General features: G+C 40.7%; 1 protein-coding gene across 50 annotated transcripts in view; it reads left to right on the top strand.

The window, feature by feature from the left end:
• The window catches only part of TCF4 (transcription factor 4), a 350,526-nt gene extending 347,702 nt beyond the window's left edge, over positions 1-2,824 (top strand). For 48 of the 50 annotated variants that reach the window (XM_043558923.1, XM_043558914.1, XM_043558924.1 and 45 more), the window contains 3 exons: positions 1,561-1,790; positions 2,256-2,396; positions 2,595-2,824. In XM_043558923.1, the coding sequence (XP_043414858.1) occupies positions 1,561-1,790; positions 2,256-2,392 (367 nt within the window). In that variant the 3' untranslated portion in view covers positions 2,393-2,396; positions 2,595-2,824. Of the gene's footprint in view, positions 1-1,560; positions 1,791-2,255 lie in introns of all 50 variants that reach the window. The other 2 variants (XM_043558938.1, XM_043558893.1) reach the window with 1 other exon arrangement.
• The last annotated feature ends 17,391 nt before the right edge of the window (positions 2,825-20,215 follow it).

The raw sequence follows: 20,215 nt of genomic DNA, 5'->3' as shown, positions 1-20,215 counted from the left end.
ACATCTATGGCAGACGGTCCCATCTGGCAGGGAGTATATGACCCATAGGGAGATGAGCCAAGTCTTAAGGCATCTTTCTTTGGTGTCTTCCTCTTCCCCTCCCTTACAAGTGTTGTTGGCTTACATACATCATCTGTATTTGCAACATGTGCTTGCAACCCAAAGAATCCCACTCCCATTTGTGATTGATTGGAGCTTCTCAGCTATAATTGGTCCTTATTGCAATTTGGAAGCTACCCAGAGATTCTCCAAACTGGAAGATTCAGAGCCACGCATGTTAAGCCAACATTCATTAAGTGTACATTAAATTGACTAGATAACTTACCCCATGTTCTCCTGCTCTGAAATATTGTGATTAACACCTTTATTCTGTGAACATTTCAGATTTGTAGAATTTTAAAGTAGAGGTTAACCATCATGGTCATTTAGATGAATGCTTGGACCTCCAGGTTAAGATCCTTACAGGTGGTCACCTCCATATTGTTTCATATAATGAGGAGCCTATTACTTTTTCAGTGAAGTTGACCTCACTTTTTATATCTCTTATAACATCTCTTATACCCAAAAAGCTTCTTGCTCATGTTAACTCAAACTATAACACTCAGAGGCATGACAGCCAGAAACAGACAGAAGGAATATTGCCTTTCCAGACTATACTGGATCCAACCATGCCTTTGCCATGAAATGTAATATTTTGGTTCTAACCATCAGAGATTAGCTTTTGGGCTTCATTTTTGACTCATGATGAGGTCATGGTCATTTATAACCAGTAGCTGTTTGGTATTTAGTCCATCGTATTCTGTTTGCTTTGCACAGTGCGTGTCAACTCAGATTTTCCCAACTTGTTTTGGGGGCTCACAAATGTCCATGATGTTAAAAGCCATGGAGATCATGGTTTTTCTAGCCTTTTTATTTAACACATGGAGAAAATGAGACTCAGATACATTGAGTGGAATAGCCATGCCTTCAGAGCTAGTTATTAGTGAAACATGGACAAAAGTTCTCTGTCTGCACTCTCATTGCTCTGGGGTCTTGAATGTAGGGCCTTCTTACTCCTGTTTCAGCTGTATCGTGTTCATTCTGACCTGTCCGAGTCTTTTCTCAAGCACTTGTTTTCCTCAGGTTCCAGATGTCACAGTATGAAAGTTAAAAACGACAGCACACACACCTTCAGTCTGTGTAAAACGCTCTGCTTTGTGGCCATGCAGACTAGCCTCGAGGCTAAGTTGACCGTGGCCTTGCTTGGCAGAGTGTAGCCTCGTTGATAAAAAGCCGCGCTTGCGCTTTACCCCCTACATCAGCATGGGCACACAGTGGGCCCTAACTTTAACCCCTCTGGTTTTGTTTGGGTTGAATGTCTGGGAGAAACGGAATGTCTCGTGTATGGATTGTCACAGCCATCTATAGCAGTCCCAAGTTCAAGTGGATGTAAAATCCTGCCGAGGACAACAGCTGAAGATGGACACATCCCCAGAAAACTCTCGAAGAAAACAAAACCAATTTAGAGACTTTCTTTGTCCCCACACCATTAGAAAATGTCGCATCCCTTTTGTCCCCCAGCAATAACGATGACGAGGACCTGACACCGGAGCAGAAGGCAGAGCGTGAGAAGGAGCGGAGGATGGCCAACAATGCCCGCGAGCGCCTGCGCGTCCGCGACATCAACGAGGCTTTCAAGGAGCTCGGCCGCATGGTGCAGCTCCACCTCAAGAGTGACAAGCCCCAGACCAAGCTCCTGATCCTCCACCAGGCCGTGGCCGTCATCCTCAGCCTGGAGCAGCAAGTCCGAGGTCAGTGCCCCCGCCGCCTCCTCGTAGGGGTCACGGCAGCCTGCGGCTGCAGGGAGTAGGGATCGACTTGCCGGCCTGGAGCGGGAGCAGAGAAGCAGCCCCATAAGCATGGTTCAGAGTCACGGGGTCAAGTGCAGATCGCCTCTGAATCTGTAAGGCAGCCCCCCTCTCTCCCATGGCTAAGGTACAGGATGCTCTTACAAGTAAGACGGCACCACAGTGCTTTCGTACGTACTCTCAGGAATCCACGTTTGGTATCTTTGTTTTACCAGCTTTCTTATCCTGTGAAGCCGTCCAGCTTGTACTGGTGACCCACCAAATGCATGGCTATAGCGTGCCTTTGCTGGCTCTTCCTCTCGCTGGCTGACGTGGAAACCCCGATAGAGGGTCAGCAGACGAGAGCACATTACTGCCCTCTATCAGAAGCCGTGGGCACTAACCACATTCTTGGCTTCACTCTTCCAGAGAGGAATCTGAATCCGAAAGCCGCGTGTCTGAAAAGAAGGGAGGAAGAGAAGGTGTCCTCAGAACCTCCCCCGCTCTCCTTGGCGGGCCCGCACCCTGGAATGGGAGACGCGTCAAACCACATGGGACAGATGTAAAAGGGCAAGTGTGCTCTCTGCCATTTCGGAAATCCCTTCCTTTGTCGCCCTCCTCCCCGAGGCATCAGCCATAAACGTCAACATTCGCCCCAGTTAACAAATTTTTCCCCTTTGGGGAAAAAAACCCCAGTTTAAAAATAAAACGTTTACTTCCTCTGTTTTAGGTGTATGAATTAATTTTCCTCTCTTTTTCCCTTCTCAGGTCCAAGTTGCCACATTGCTTCATTAATACAAGAGACCACTTCCTTAACAGCTGTATTATCTTAAACCCACATAAACACTTCTCCTTAACCCCTTTTTTTGTAATATAAGACAAGTCTGAGTAGTTATGAATCGCAGACGCAAGAGGTTTCAGCATTCCCAATGATCAGAAAACCGAAAAACAAACAAAAAAAAAAAAGAAAGAAAAAAGTGCAACTTGAGGGGTGACCCTCTAACATATCATTCAGAATGTGCAAAGCGGTGTGTGCAGGCTGAGACGCAGCCCAGAGACTGAATGGCAATCTTTCCACACTGTGGAACAATGCATTTGTGCCTAAACTTCTTTTGGAAAAAAAAAAATATAATTAATTTGTAAGTCTGAAAAAAATATTTAATTTAAAAAATTGTAAACTTGCAATAATGAAAAAGTGTACTTCTGAAGACAACTACATGAACGTTTTTGTTGGTATTCAAGTCAGCTAGTGTTTATTATTACCGGATATCGAATAAGGGAAGCTCGGCTGCCCTCGTAACAAAACCAGCAAACGTCCTGATGACAACAAAGTGATGACATTAGCCATTCCTTAGGGTAGGAGGAACAGATGGATCTTATAGACCTATGACAAATATATATATAAATATATATATAAATATATATTAAAAATTTAGTGACTATGGTAAGCTTTTGTTCATTTGTTTCAGACTTTTTTCTCCTGTAAAAAAATAGTACTGATTAACTTTTTTAAAAGAAAGATTTTACTGTAAATACGGATTTTTTTTCTTTTTTCTTTCCTTTTCTTTCCTTTTTTTTTTTTTTTTTTTTTTTTTGGTCTTTCTGTCCCTTTCCCTGGTTTGTTATCGTAACCTGTAGTGCCGACTCTGCTTCTGGAGAGGTGACGCAGGATAAAATGCTGACCCTGATGTTGTTTTTCATTCATAAATAAGTAGAAAGTTGTTTCTCCAGTCTTTTGGGAACACAGGACTTAAAAGTCACATCATGTGTAGATATTACAAGCAGCATTACCAAGACATGGCAAAAAGAGTTTGTCTGAACTGTAATGTTGCGTTTGTGACCCTATTCTGGGATTTTCAGAGGTACAAGGTTAGAATGCTACAATGTTACCACTGTGCCTTCCAATGTTTATATCATCGGAAACATAACATAATCAAAGTGGCTGTGATTTAACAAAATGATTAAGGTGTTACCTACATGTGTAGCCGAAGTAGTGTGCAGTGAGGCGTTTCTGAATACATGGTCAGATTTTTGGAAAAAAAACAAAACAAAACAAAAAAAAAAAACAAGTAAAGTTCAAAAACCATCAAATGAGAAAATTGCAAGTAGTGTGACAGAGCTGATTGATTTTGTTGCTTTCTTGATTTTTTGTTTTCAAAATGGGTTTACTAAGATGTAGATGACTTAACTGCCTCCTCCTTCGTCTGAAAAAATGCCAATATTCAATCATCATGCAGCATTATAACAAGCCTTATAAGTCCTAAAGCATTAAGTTGCACTTTCTTGAGGAGGGGTAGTGCAGTATTTCTCTGGCCAGTATGAATGAAGTTTATACTTAACATATTTGATAGAAACATAGATCAAGCTATGGCACAGCAACTCATCAGATAGCTAGCTTTGACGTCTGGGCACAATTGAACCAACTTCCATCGTGAATCTTTATAATGATTGACTTTGGTGTATAGTGTGCAGTAAACAAATAGTGCTCCTAGTTAAGTACTTGTCAGCATCCTTTTGTCTCTAACTCGTTTCTATTTTTACAGCCACACAATCTTGGCATGTATTAAGAAAAAAAAAATCCCTGTTCAAGTAGTTTTTCCACCTATCAGCACTGAGTAAATGCCATAAATCCATCGAAATGGTCTAAATGTTCCATCTGTTCTCCTGTTTTGCCAGTTATATAGTAATGAAATACATTTGTAAATTTTATGCAACAAATGGCAAACGTATCATTATTTTGAAATCGTGTATGTAAAAGTTATATTTTTACATGTAGACTCTTGTTATTATGTGTTTTAATACATTGTATCAGTTTTTGTTTTTTTTTTAAACTGTGTGGTTTAAAAAACGTCTCATTTAAATGAAATAGTGAGCTACAAGAATCTGAATTTTATGTTCATTTCCGAAAATGTAAGAACAAATAAGATAGTTACCACGTGGTCATCTTTTACAAACCCATAAACATTTTGATTAGCTGTGTGTGTGTTGAAAACTGTAAATATGTTCAGTAGCGATAAAACTAAAATACTTTGATTTGTTGATAAGTTCCTAAAATGTGGAGGTGGATTAAAAACTTAGGAGAATAGCAGAAATCAAACTTCATGAAGTTATGTTGAGACTTTCCTGTGAAATGTACGAACAAAGGGGCTCAAAGAAGGGCACGGAAGACAACATTGTATACTCTCCCCTCCTCCTGAACAATGGCAACCATGTGTACTTGTTCCCTCAGTATGTTCAAGATTTCCTTTTAGTGGTACATTCTGTACTCATTTTGTATAGTCTACCAAGGCGGGTATCCCTAGGAACAATATTATATAGGAAGCAGGTATACTCTGATCACATTCAGGATAAGTGTACAGAAGAAAATACGGTGTTTACTCTTTAGGGAACTGGAAATACTCCCTGCATTGATGTACATTTTAAGAATGGCACTTTTGATACGTGTTATCATAAAGGTGCTTAATAGAGCTGATTTAAAGTTTTTCAAACCTGTAAGCAAAGCAAAAAATTAAATTGTAGTTGATTATTTTTTAAATTGGTGCTTTATATTTTGTTCTCAAACAGAGTTAAAAGCTGCAATTTATTGTTCACCAGCTTTGATGTATTCATTACTCAGTAATGTAATACCTCTATTGTTGAATTCCCTTTGGAAATAGGCGAAAAACTTTCTAATGGCCACCAAAAGCTGCTCACTACTTTTTGCTTGGTGGAGAGACAGGATCTGCACCTATACCTATTAATTGGGTTGTATCCCCATTTAAAAAAAAAAAAAGGTGAAAGGGAATGTGGCCTTTTTAGTGTGTTTTTTCTTGTCGTTGTTTTGTAATTATCAAACCCAGGTAAGATATTGGTATCCTGCGCTGGATTTTCGAATGAAATTTAGCAGAAGACAGTTAGGATGAAAGTACTATACAGAATTTCACAAGGGTCCATACTATACCGCATACCTGATGCTACTTAGGCTGGGAATCTGTTGGAGAGACTTGGACTTTGAAAGCAACTTGGAATAGTTGATCCACCTCCACATTCAAGTAATTTATGAATATGCAGAATAGGGATCTGTTCATCTAGAAACTTTTACCATTTGTCTTCTGTGTATAGCTGCAAGGAACACTAATGTTTATACAACTGTCAGTCCACCCAGTAACACAACTGGTTCTGATTCAGTCTTCCGATTCCTTTCTGTTTTTCGCTTTTTCCTACTTCTTGGTTGTTGTTTTTTTTTTGTTTGTTTGTTTGTTTTGTTTTTTTATTCGTGATCTTTATTTTGATGAGGGGTTGGGGGGTGGGGAGGGAGTTGAACCAAGACTCGGGGTTAAGAGGATTTTCGTCTTGGATCCAACAGGCAGAATATGATCTGTGTCCAAAAGTGAACTTGAGTCAGGAATGAAACCATTTCAGCATAAACAAGCACAAAAATTTAGTCTGCTGGCTGACTGGAAACAAAAAAAAAAAAAAAAACACAAAACAAAACAAAACAAAAAGGTCAAGATGGAATATGATGAATTCCAACACAATGGGGCACCAAGGCCTTTAGGCCTCTCTTTTTATTTTGCTTTGGTTTTGTTTGTTTTTCTTTAGAGACATGCTCTTTCTCATGGGACTTGAAGTGGATTCATCTTTGTGCAGTGCTGGTTTTGCCATCCTCATTTCAAGTATTATAGACATATGTAATGGTGAAAATATATGAACTGTGGCCTTTTTCATTCTTGTTACTTGTGATGCAATTAAGTGAAGATAAGAAAAAAAAAGCAGAGATTTACCATGTATCAGTGCCTGGCTTTTTGTTATAAAGCTTTGTTTGTCTAGTGCTCTTTTTGCTATAAAATAGAGTGTAGTACACCCTAGTAGGAAAAAAAAAACTAAATTTAAAAATAAAAAAAATATATTTGGCTTATTTTTCGCAGGAGCAATCCTTTTATACCATGAATATTACAAAAAAAAATTGTCAGATTCTGAATATTTCTTCTTTGTAGATTTTTGGAATCATTATGAGTAAAAGTTTGTTACTTTATTTTACTATTTAAAAGATGTTATTTTACCATGTGTTACTGAGATGAAACTGTATGGTAGCTTTTTTTGTTTTTTTGTTTTTTTTTTTTGTTTTTGTTTTTGTTTTTGTTTTTGTTTTTTAGTTGTAGGTCGCAGCGGGGAAATTTTTTGCGACTGTACACATAGCTGCAGCATTAAAAACTAAAAAAAAATTGTTAAAAAAAAAGGGAAAACATTTCAAAAAAAAAAAAAAGATAAACAGTTACACCTTGTTTTCAATGTGTGGCTGAGTGCCTCGATTTTTTCATGTTTTTGGTGTATTTCTGATTTGTAGAAGTGTCCAAACAGGTTGTGTGCTGGAGTTCCTTCAAGACAAAAACAAACCCAGCTTGGTCTAGGCCATTACCTGTTTCCCATCTGTAGTTATTCGATGAAGTCATGTACATGACCGTTCTGTAGCAATAAATGTGCCATTTTTATAAACTGTTTCTGACACTTGTTTCATTTCATTTTGCATTGTCCATATAGCTCTGATTCTCTTCTGTCAGTAAAACCACATCTATATTTCATTTTCCAAGTGTTGGAGGTATTGACAGCTTAACAAACAAAACATACAAAAAAAAATTTTTACAAAAACAAATTGAAAAGCAAAGCACATGATTGACCAAGGAAGAGATGCCCTTAATGAAAATGGAACGGGATGCATGCAAAACAAAAAGAAAACTGTCTAGAGGATTAACTAATTGGAGGAATATAATTAATGTGCGTGTAACACTGAAGCTATGCATTTGAAGAGCTCTGAACTGCGCCACTGTTTTCGGTTACGCTGCAGCTTGCTAAGTCAAGTCAGCCTTAACCATTTGGATCAGTTGGTCGACTGTCTGGCAGAACCTTCTCAGCTAGATCTTTTCAGTTAAAAATCTAAGATTTATTTTGTATCACTTTGTTAAGAGCTGGATATTGTTAACCACAATTAATATTACACTGTATTTATACTTTCTCAAACTATACCCACCCCATCACTTCTGGTTGACTCTGTTGACTATGAATCCAGATGTAAACAACCAGATGTTTTTGTTTTTTTTTTTCTAACTTGTACAAACTGACGCGTGTCACCTATGATGGGAGGGAAAAAAATGTACAGATTAAAATTATTCAGTGTTATGTACTGTAAGTTAATATTTTTGTAGAATGGACATCTATCTACTTTGCAAGACTTGGAGGCTGTTTCAACATTGCATTGTAGAAATGTAAAGTAATGTATGCAATGGAAAGGAAAGCCTGTGGTAGATGAGCACTTCATAACAGAATGTTCTGAGCGAGTACGTGGTATTTGGGGATGTCTCCATATTGCTCTTGTATTCTTTCTGATGGAGTTTAGTGACTAGTTTACCTAAAGGAAAATGTTATAACGCCATTTGGTTCACATGTGAAGTGCCCTCCATAGCCAAATGTTGGGATTTTTTTCTTTTTGGTTGGATTGTTTGCAGATATTTAAATTTTATGAAATTTCCAAAGATTTTGGTTGATAACCCCTTTTTTCTTCCCAATGATTTGAGATGTTCTTATGTTCTTACTGTGTGTTTTAAATATATATAAAAGAGCCACAAGCATTTAGTCTTTTAGTTATTATATTTGACCATATAACTAAAAAGGGGGAAAATGAGCTTGGGCACCCACTTCAGTGTCTGTTGTATAGTCTATTAACATGATGTTTTACTTAAAAGGACCACATTAAACATTAAGCTTCAACTTTGGTTCACTTTCCAAAGGGAAATTAAATTGTTGGAGAAACTAAAATAGTATCCAAAAGCTAAGAAGAACCCTATAATGTTAGAAATGAAGGAGGGAAGAATATCCAAATGAATTGAAACAGGGAATCTTTTTTTTTTTTTTTTTTTTTTGCCTTGCAATTGGATCTCCTATAAAACCAAGTGAAATTTTTATTCTAAGCTTCAATTGTAGACCTTTTTTCTCTGGACTAACAGCCTAAGACATGACATTTGTGAGCCACTTTAAAGGAGACCATGAAAACAACAAAAGCTGGTGTGCATCTTATATTCAAATGACTCCCAGGACCACACATTTTAAATTGCACTTGGGCTCCTTAATGCTCTGCCAGCCAGAAGACCTCATGTTCAATAAGGCAGACTCCTACTTCAAACTAGTTACAAGTCTACATGTTCACTGGTCATGGTATGTGTCGTAAAGAAATGTGGCCAGTCTGGAAAGGACTAGAAGGGCAAAAAGAGCTTGAAATTGGTAAAATTTGATGAACAAATGTGGCCTCAAATCTTCAGGAAAGGAAGGCTCAGTACCACAGCTGGGAAAAACACTAGTTACAACCTTAAGTACACCGAGGGGCAGCCTTAGAAATACATGGGGTGCTGTGTGGTCAAAACAGTCAACCAGCCAGCCACTATCTAGGTATTTTCTTTGAATGCTAGACATTATGATACTGAATTTGTGCCTAAATATAGCAAGTATCTTATACTTGAGGTTTTTTGCCATGGAAGGTGTGTATCTAAAGCAGTGCTTCTTGACATTTTTGAGTTGAGATCCTTTAAGGATGAGGGAAACCCTGTATAGAGAAAAGTACATATGAATATCATATTCCATTTTAAGGTGTTGATGAATCTCTAGAATCTAGGCATGGACACTTGTTCACAGATCCTAACTTAAGAAAATCTGGTATCTGGTAACTAAAGCTTCAGTGCTTGAACAAGGAATAGAACCAGTCCAATTTACCTTGATTGAGACGGCTGAGCTTAACCAGAACTCGACTGGTGTCTGGCTTTACTGGGTAAAAGAAAGACCCTTTGTGTAACACAGAAAATAATATAGTCCTCATTCACATCTGTTACACTATATTTAGAAGTCAAATGGCTTTGACGTTGGCATGAACATTTTTGTAAGAGGAAGCAGAAACTTGCCAAGTGCAAAGTGAAAATGCTCATGCAGAATCAGACCTGCTGGCTTGAGATTTTTGATGGTAACCAGCCCATGGGTGAGGAACTCTTGTTCTTAAGCAAAAATGACAAAATTTTAAAGAATAGGACAACTTGATTTTTGTGAGGAATCATCTTATTTTACATGTCCTTATTTGTGAGTTCAGTCAGGACATTTTAAAGATGAAGAAATGAAGTCCATGTGATACGCTCAAGTCCTCAGAGCTAAAACAAACTGCCATCCTCCTAACTTTGAACCCAGTGGTCACTCCCAAATGACCAGTCTGGCTTCACATTTTAACATGATGCCCCCCCACCCCTGCCCAACCAGCTGTATCCAGGTACATTTTTTGTTTGTTTTGCTTTTATCTTTCCTGCTGCCTTTCATGAATTTTTTTATAGGAGGGTTTCTAAACTTCCCTGCAGTTCTCATTTTCAACCTTGTATTACAAATTGTTAGGATATAACTAGATGTGAGAATAAGAGACTGCTAGCCAAACTAAAATTTGCACTCTGGCCCACTTTTTCTAAAATAAACTTTCTATTCTGGAATAACTTTAGATTTACAGAACAGTTGCAAAGATAATACATAGCATTCCCATAAACCCTTCACCCAGCTTCTCTTAAGGGTAAAATGTTACATAAGCATGGCACATTTGTCAAAAATTAACATTACTACTTTATTTGAATTTCACCAGTTTTTCACTAGTGTCCCTATTCTCTTCAAAATTTCATCCAGGGTCCTACTTGCTATGGGATCTGGCCCACTTTTAGTCTCAGTGCTAACGAAGGCACATAACTGGACTTCGCAACAGCTCATCTCTCAAGATCTTATCAAAGAGAATAACATTCATGCAACACCCAACTGAACCATAGTAAGAAGACAGGTAGGAAGTAAGACAGGTAGAGAAAGTAAGGAGAGATGTACAGCACCCACAAACTGAAAACTTTAAATAGTGAATCACAGGTAATTTATTTATCAATGAATTTATTACTGAGTGCTGATTGGGTCGAAAGCACTGGGGGTAGCCAAAAGATAAGAGTCCCTGTCTTTAAGACATCCAGTTGGAAGGAAACAAATGCATCTGTATAACCAGCAGTAATTTCCATGAGACCAGAGAAAACCAGGCTGGGGAGCCATGGGGAGAGGCACTGGGATGGGTTCCATAGGAGACAGGACATCCGTAAAAATGACCTTGAAATATGAGGTGCATTTTGTCAGGCAGAGCAGATAATGGATTTAAAATACTGGCAAGTTTTCCTGGGCTGTAAAGAAGCAGAGTTGTAGGAACACAGTTTTGGTAGATTAAACCATGACAATGCATTTTTCAAATCTGCATCACCATACCATCTCTCAAACAACAATACCTGGGAACTCTTGGTTGACCATTTTGGTCTATAGAATTATCCGGCGCTTGTGTGTGCAGAGCCCTGTCGGTGACGAGGAATAGAAGTGACCATATCCTTACAACTTATAACTCCAAGGATCTGGAGAGAATCTAGGACAACATGCAAATTCTACAGAAAAGGCAGTGAGGCCCTGGGAAATCAGTACAGCCGCACATTTCATGCAACTAGCTTCCTGACTCCATGCCCAAGAGCCCTTTGCAATATGCTACTATGTCAATAAAATGGTACTCTTGCCCTCCAGAAGCCCACAGTCCACAAGGATGTATAAGCAACTGAAAAGGAACAAATATAACTAAAGGGGGCTGTAGATGCCTAGAACGGAGGATGCCTAGAATGGGTTGGGGTTGATGCTGGGAAGTCTGCTTGGGGATGATACGGGGTCTGATAGCCAAATGGAAGGAGGGAAGGATTCAGTCTGGAAAGTCTTCCTGAAGCTGGTGAAAAGTGTTGGGGGATGGGAAAGATGTAATTTGCTACAGAGAGCATTGTAGCTGGTGAGAGGTGTGGGCACTGGGTTAGGAACCTGTTGGCAATGGATCTATAGAGGGTGGATGGCAAAGCACACCTGGATAAAAAGATCCTGTGGGTGAGGCAATGTTATCATCACTGTTTTATTAATGTTTACCAAGCCTTGCTCTAAAAGGCATTAACAGCAGTAAGGTGAGAAAAGTTTTCCTTTCTTTCCCACTACCACAAATATAAGCTAACTAATCAGGGCCTTAACCACATCATGTCACTTATAAGATAAATTCTGTTGAACAAGCCACTTCACTCATCACCCTCACTTGTGAAATGGGGCTCATTGTACCTGCATCTTGGAGTAAATAGCATAATGTATGTGGTATGGTCCATCCAATGTTGGCACACAGAAGATCTCAATGCATTATAAAGAAATTGCATGGCATATAAATATTCATACATCCATGCTTGCTTGGATCATAGGACTGCAGCATTGGCCTCTATTTGCAACTTCCTGCCCTGGCCTCCTCCCTAGTTCTTCTCTCATAGGCAGTGGAGTTACCTGGATCATGCTGTGCATGTTCCCAGAATCTATTATGACTTCTTTTCTCTTCCATTTAATGAAACTCGTCCCTAGCTAGCATTAGAAAAATCTGGAGACAGGGGCTCAGTCGGTTAGGCATCCGACTCTGGATTTCAGCTCAGGTCATGATCTCATGGTTCATGAGTTTGAGCCCCGAGTTGGGCTCTGCTTGGGACTCTGTCTCCCACCCCACTCCTGCCTCTATCCCGCAGCCCCCCCCCCCACTCTCTCATGTGTGCACATACTCTCTCACTCTCTCAAATAAACTTTTCAAAAAAGAAGAGAAAAATCTGGAAACAGAAGGAGCTACCTGATAGTGTGTTCAAGCAGAGGCTCAACTTAATGACAGCTCTGTTTCCAAAATGAGGGCACTTCCACAAACATGATTTCGTGAAACCTCATGGCAAACCTAAGAAATCCCTGTTATCATCCACACCTTAAAAAGAGAGCAAGCAAGGCTCTGAGGGCTGTGGTCAGTTCAAGTCTCCGGAACAAAATCCTCACAGCAAATCTGGATCTGTTTGATGCCGAAGTCCATGGGCATTTCAGCAGCCCTCAGCTGGAACTGGGATGGATTCATTGGCTGGATTACAGTATGTCTAATGTCCCTCCTGATATGGGATATGGCTCCACTTGTGGGATTGTAGGCCTATCACCGTGTGTTTCTAATGATGTTCAGCTTCTGTAAGCTTTGCCCGAACCAGACATCCCAGTAGCACCCAAAACCTGCACGTCCCTGAACCTTTACTCATCCCAAGGGTGCTTCTCTTCATCTTTAACTCAAACACATCATTTCCATTGTCTATATTTTTCTTAAGATCATCCCATCCACTTAAAAAAATTAATAGCAGGTGGAGATCATAGATCATAGATCAAAACCACTGAGTCAGGTACTGGGAAGAAAACAAACTTGTGACCACAAACCTTAAAATCCCTTACAGACATAAAGCACGCAAAGAAACATATTGAAAAGGAAGGCACTGGAATCTTTGAACACTTTCTTGAGACCATTATATACATCAAAAAAATATATATTTCAACAAACTAAATAATACAAAATAATACTTCTCTCCTCCAACAACTGTGCTTTTTAAAATCCACATAGTTCTGTCACCTGGGTATTATTATTATCCCCATGTCACAGATGAAGACATTGAAGCCAGGAGGAGTTATTAGGTAAATGGCAAGTGGGCAATATTGGAAGCCAGACCACCTGACTCCTGATCCTGAAATCAGTCAAATTTTTGCTGTGTGACATGGTCGCTGGAATTAATAAGCAACTTATTTTCATAATAACTCAATGAGAACACAAAACCCACAGGCATTCGATCAACTTACTAAGATCATGCTTCCAGGAAGTGACCAAGATGGGATTAAAGGCCGAATGACCTGACCCCAAATTTACCATTCAGTGGCCTAGACCATACTGTCTTTCCAGAGGGAGCCATAAAGGGAAGGAAGGTGAATACAAGACAGCACATATCATAGCCCCTGGCCCAAGGAGAGCATCATTTTGATGAATAGATCACAAGGAGTTAATCACCTGAAACACCCAGTGCAAGAAGGGGTCACTAAAGATGTATCCATCTATCCCTCCGCCAACACTTAGAGCACTGTGGAAGCTCCTCTTTCTGAATTGCTGGAGGCCAGACAGCTAATGGCCCAGCCTGGAGGCAGAGCAGGTCTCCTCACAACTTACCCAGGGAACTCTCCCAATGAAATAGTTCATTAGGTGCCTCCATTATCCTATGGTAGTTTTTCTTTCTTTGTTCTTTCTTTCTTTTTTTTTTTTTAGAGAGAGAAAGCATATGAGCAGGGAAGAGTGGCAGAGGGAGAGAGAAAGAATCTCCACGCTCAGCATGGAGCTCAACATTGGGCTTGATCCTACAACTCTGGGATCATGACCTGAGCCCAGATCAAGAGCCAGATGCTCAACCTACTGAGCCACCTGGGTGCCCCATCATCCTATTTTAAAAGGTCACTGCATCCTGTCACTAGACAGATCAAATGTTTATTTGTTCCTCAAACCTCTGGTGAGCACCTGTTGAGTAAGTGTTGGGTGTGCAACAGTGATCATGGTATAACCCTTGCCTAGAAATTGACAGGAGGAGAGATCCTGGGGGAAGGGTCACAAACTTGGGTGGGGGGGATGTTGGGGAGGGAAGAGTGGGACCAGAAGTGAGAAAGAAGGAAATGTGCAATAGTGGAGATGTGCCTGGAGTGCTTTGAGCATGTGGAAGAGGGCCTGGGGACTGAGGAAACAGTAGAGTTGTTCTAGAAGACTTCACATGTAGATACCTGTAACCAATAGAAGGCAAGGCTTTGCATGACTGGGTAGTTACTGGCACAGAACATTTTATTCAAAATCAGGAACAGAATGGGATTGGTTGATTATTTCTGTGTTAGAGAACTTGGGAAAAAGAAAGTGATGAACTAAGGGCTTTAAGTTCCCAACTCAACATCTACAAAAGGGACCCGAAAGCAGTTTTTTCTGCTGCCCTGAAAGATATGTTTTCTTCTTCTGGAGACCAAGATTTCATTTGAAAAACAAATAAAAGTCTAACCCTTCAGGTAGCTGAGTTACAAAGTGAATTTCCAACCTCTATTCAGGGTCTCTTGTTAAAGTTAGGGCATCCACTGAGAAGGAATGGGATCCTGGAAATTGTGATGGGAATGGGGATACACTGAAATGGGGGGATGAAAACATACTGGGATGGGGGATGGGGACATACTGGGATAGGGGGCTGGGGATCACTGGGATGAGAGATGTGGACATCCTGGGATGGGCAATGGGGACATACTGGGATGGGGGGCTGGGGATCACTGGGATGAGAGATGTGGACATCCTGGGATGGGCAATGGCAACATACTGGAATAGGGGTGGGGACATACTGGGATGGGGGTGAAGACTTACTGGGATAGAAGTGTAGGGGCATACCAAGATGGGGTGTGGGGACATACTGGAATGGGGGTTTAGGACATGGGGACACACTGGGATGGGGTGGTGAGGACATACTGGGATGGGGGGATAGAGACACCCTAGAATGGTGCATTCTGAGGCAACTCAGGACTTTGAGCTCCTACATTCTGCCAAGCCTTCTTTGCCAGTAGATGCAATCCTTCTCAGCCTACCTAGGAGGCTACTCATCCCTTGCCCGAAGAACTTAAAGTGGCCTCCATTGAGGAAGATACTTAGAAGCTAACTGCACCACCTCTTTTGCTTTTAAACATACAAACCAGACTCAAATTCCAGGTGGCCCTGAAGGTACACTGTGACCCGTTAAGAAGTGTGTTACACACCAAAAGAATTTGATGATTTTGTCAGATTATATTGATGGAAACCCAGAGAACATGTGTAGGAATGGGTCTTAAGGGCGTGGGACCGAGGAAAAAGTAATCTATGATCAGGCCAAATGTACTGCTCTGGGCTCAGCAAGCAGAGAATTCAAATTCAGTGTTTAAGTTCAGGAGGCTAGGAATGGCTCTCACTGTTTTCTTGGTTGGTTGACTAAAACATGCACCCAAAGCAGGCCTCCACTAAATGAAGTCCAAATGGCAGAACATCTTTGATACCCTGCAGAGGAAGGCATCCAAAAGCTTACGGAAATCAGAACACTAGTGTGTATTTAATCATATAAAATCTGTTTGCCTCCCCTGGAAGGACCCAAGGACATGACCTTCACAATATTCGTAAATAAATTTCTGGGACCCCAATCCCAGCATCACTCAGAGAATGGGAACAACAGGATCCAGGGTGGTCAGGGCCTGGTGGCAGCACGTAATCTCCAAATGTGAGCTGGGCTGGTCACTATAAGGGACAATGGAGTCAAAGCAGTGATCAGAACAGCCTGACTTACAGAGACCCAAGGGCCTACCCAGTTGATTGTGGTGTCACCAGGAGAGAGATTGATGGGCAAGCTGCTAGATTCTCACATGATCTGTGTAAGTGGAAATGTGCTGGTTCTGGAATACTGGAAGGCCTGAAGTCGAAGGTCTGGAAGTCTGAGCTGAATCACCAGAACAGTCACAGCCACTGCGTCAACTCCCAGATTTAAGCCAGTTCGTGGACCAGGAGCATTGCGAACAAAGGGCGGCCAGAGGAAGGACCCTACCATACAGCCGAGATCCACACCATCAGCCTTCCTCCAAATCCTCTGCAAAAGGGACCTGAGGCTATTTACGAGAGTGATCTGGCACTGAGGAAGGAGAAGTAATCAGACTTTTCGGAGGTTCCCCACCCTGGCTCTGAACCAATACTAATTCCTGGAAACCCAAAATAACATTGTAAAATCACACTGGAAATTTGGGAAAATTATATCGATTGCGGTGAGCTTGACAGCTTCCCAATACTTGAAGGCTTTATCTGAGGAATTCAGTGGTGATATCAATGTGATTTTTTGTGTGTGTGCGGTGTAATCTTTCAATATTGGGAAGATATTCATGGCTTAGGGAACCAATAAATCAAATGACCAATGCACGATGCTACGTATTCATGAATGGGTAAGAGAATTGTTCAAAGTGCAGGACAGACCCCTGCAGTTTAATATATCAGAGTACAGAAGTTCACTGACATGGTTTCAGAATCCATAAACCAGCTAACCTTTAAGATCTACTACCTGTCAAGTTTTGGTATAGTACCAAAAGAGAAAATCCACAATTATCTGAAAAGGCTTTTAAATACTCTTCCCTTTTTGAATTACACATCTGTGAGGCTGGATTTTCAAGCCTGCCACGGAGTGAAATCAGAAGCAGACAAGGGAATCCAAATGTGTTTTATGAAGACAGAAATTGATGAGATTTCCAAATATCAAAATAATACAATCTTCTTTTTTTGCTGTTTGTAAAATGTTGTTTTCTTGGTTAAAATTTGGCTGCTTTAAAGATTTTAAAAAATTTTTAGTTTTAATTTCTAATATGGTAAATATATTAGACATTATAATCCACATGAATGAAAGCACTTTGGCGTCCTCAATATTCTTGAAGAATAAAAAAAAGTATCCCTCAGAAAATGTGATGGGTGCTGCTCTAGATCAGCCACACTCAGTTAAGTGTATAAAATAACTAAACAAGGGGCACCTGGGTGGCTCGGTTGAGCATCCGACTTCGGCTCAGGTCACGATCTCCTGTCTCAAGGGTTCGAGTCCTGCATCAGGCTCTATGCTGACAGCTCAGAGCCTGGCACCTGCTTGGGATTCTGTGTCTTCCCCTCTCTCTGCCCCTCCCCCACTCATGCTCTGTCTCTGTCTCTGTCTCCTCTCTTTCTCAAAAATAAATAAACATTTAAAAAAAGTAAAATAACTAAAGAAGACCAAGGGCAGGCTGGGCAACCCCTGAATTTAAGGAGTGAGGCTCATTTCTCATGCCAGAAATATTCATGTAGCAGTCTGCTTGCGTTGCTGTGATACTATGATTTATAACAAGAAACAAATGTTTGGTCTTTGTCCCTGTTTCTGGCACTGAGCTCCAAGAACCCCTTGGAATTTCCTAAGTGATGAGACTGATAAAAGTATCTTTGTTTTGCTAATGAGGTGACTTTGGGAATGCCCCCTTCCTCCCCCCCTTACCTATGGGTGGTTGCCAGGGGGTCAACCATGTGATTGGAAAGTTACAACTTTTGGTCCCACCCCCTGACCTCTGAGGATCTGAGGAGTGGCAGGGAGCAGAGATTCAATCAATCACCCGAGACCAAGATTTAATCAACAATACCTATGTAATGAACCCTCCATAAAAGCCCAAAAGGACAGGCTTTGGACAATTTACAGGTTGGTGCACACGGGCTGATTTGGGGACAATGGCGCACGCAGAGAGGGCATGGAAGCTCCGAGCTCCTTCCCCACATACCTTGCCCATACCTGGCCTCCCACATCTCTTCCATCTGACTTCCATCTCATTCCTGAGCTATAGCCTTTTGTAATAAACCAATAATCTAGTGAGTAAAACATTTCTCTGAGTTCTGTGAGCTGCTGTAGCAAATTCAACCAAGGAGGTTCCTTTATAGCCAGGGGGTCAGAAGCACAGGTGACAACCTGGGCTTGTGACTGGTCTCTGAAGTGCAAATGTTAGGGGGTGGTCTTGTGGGACTGAACCCCTTTCCGGTGGCATCTGTGACTATCTCCACATAGTGCTCGAACTGAGTTGAACTGTAGGACAGGAGGAATAGTCAACAGCCGACACCAACCTCTAGAAATGGAAGTGAAGCCATCTGGGACCATAGAGCAGCCACATGACTGTACTGCCAGGGTGATCCCGGGCGAGACCAGCAGAACAATCTCCCAGCTGAGACTGACCCAAATGATGGATCCACGGAATGAGAAGCAAATAAAACAACTGTCATGTTAAACATCAAGGATGGGAGTGGTTTGTTTTGCAGAAATTAATAATTGAGACAGTACCCTCATGCATTTTTAAGGTGACATCTATAATTTTGCATCATTAATTTAAAACAGTTGAAAAGCATAGAATTTCTGACCTATTGGAAACAGAGGCATTTTGAAGTAAAACAATTTTATCCTTCTTTTAAAGGTATCTAACGGAATTTAAATGCAAGAGCAACTGAATATCCATAAAAATTTTCAACAAGCTCTTGTTTAACAGAAGGTAATTTTATGTCATACGTTTTCTCCTTAAGCTCGTATTTCCATTCCACTTCTACATAACTTTTTCCTAATGTAACATATTTTTATACTTAAAAGTCTTTATCGCCCTGTCAAACACATCTGCATCAGAAATATGTATAAAATTGAAGTATTTTTTAATTTCATGTCGCCAGAATGTTCTAATAGTTTAATAAAGTTATTCTAGGGCTGAGCTATTATTGCAATTATTATTAGAGCACAGCTAAGCAAAACATCATAAATACAGTACCAATGTTGATAAATATTAGACAGAAAAGATAAAGCCCAAAATCCACGGAGAAAGCATCTCTAATGAAACAGGGTAAGTTTCTTTTTTCCTCCCGTTTTTCTGTGTCTGAGGATGAATATTCCTTCTTGCTTTAGTGGGTGAGTCACGGCCCTGATTCCCTTCCTACTTTCTTTCTGTCTGGCGGTCGTCGTGGGAACTGAGACATCTCATTCACCTAAAGGCACAGTGGGGAATGTCGGGGGGTTTGCTATAGCAGCATCCCTCGGTCTCTGAGCGCCTTTGACGTTATGTGGGGATCTAACATCAAACATCACACCTAATGATCTCTCAGCTGACAATTCGATTAGGTCTCTTTCGCGGTGATGAAGGCACAGAATCGGAAGCCACCTGATTCGTAAAAGCGATTCTTACCCACTCATTAGCGTCATTCATAGTTCTAGTTTCTGGGAAATATACCAAAAAGGCTTTCCCAAGCCTTATGGAATGACCACCAGTTCCTCTCTCTGCCACTTTGGTACCTTGTTTATCCTCAGAACAAGTTGAGAACATGGAAATGCTGTTAATTTCAATACACCTTAGTCAATATAATCTTGTCGACTTATAAAAAAAAATGCTCTTATTTTAAAAACTGCTGTCAGTACGTTTTCACCATGACCCTGGAGCTCAGAAAAAATACAGGAAGAACAAAAATCCACCCTGTGAACTAATAAAATCTACCTTTATTGTAAAATTCCACCAGCCAAACCAAACCTACTTTCAGAAAAAAAAAATTTTTTATTTCATTTTTCAACTCAAATAAAAGTGTCCCCATAACAACCATCTCTCTCTTGAATTTTAATTCTAAGAAGAAAGACAGACCCAGTCTTGCTATGAGCCTTCAGTGTTTATTTCTGGCACACCCTGTGTTTGCCCTCATCAAACGCTCTCTCTCAGGGGCCCTGCATTCTCCATTTGTCCCTTCCCTGATTCATGCTTGCCGGGGGTTTACACTCTCTCTCAGAGCCATGTACCAAGGTAAGATCTGACACAGCTGAGCGGGTCCACTGTCTCTCGTGAATTTAAGAACTGAGCTGGGGAACGACTGCTAGCAGATAGGCACATGCTCAGGCAAGATGGGCACGTAGCGAATGCGG

The sequence above is a fragment of the Prionailurus bengalensis genome, chromosome D3 (assembly GCF_016509475.1).
Source record: "Prionailurus bengalensis isolate Pbe53 chromosome D3, Fcat_Pben_1.1_paternal_pri, whole genome shotgun sequence".
NCBI classification, from domain to species: Eukaryota; Metazoa; Chordata; class Mammalia; order Carnivora; family Felidae; genus Prionailurus; species Prionailurus bengalensis.
This window is presented reverse-complemented; position numbering and strand designations above follow the sequence as displayed.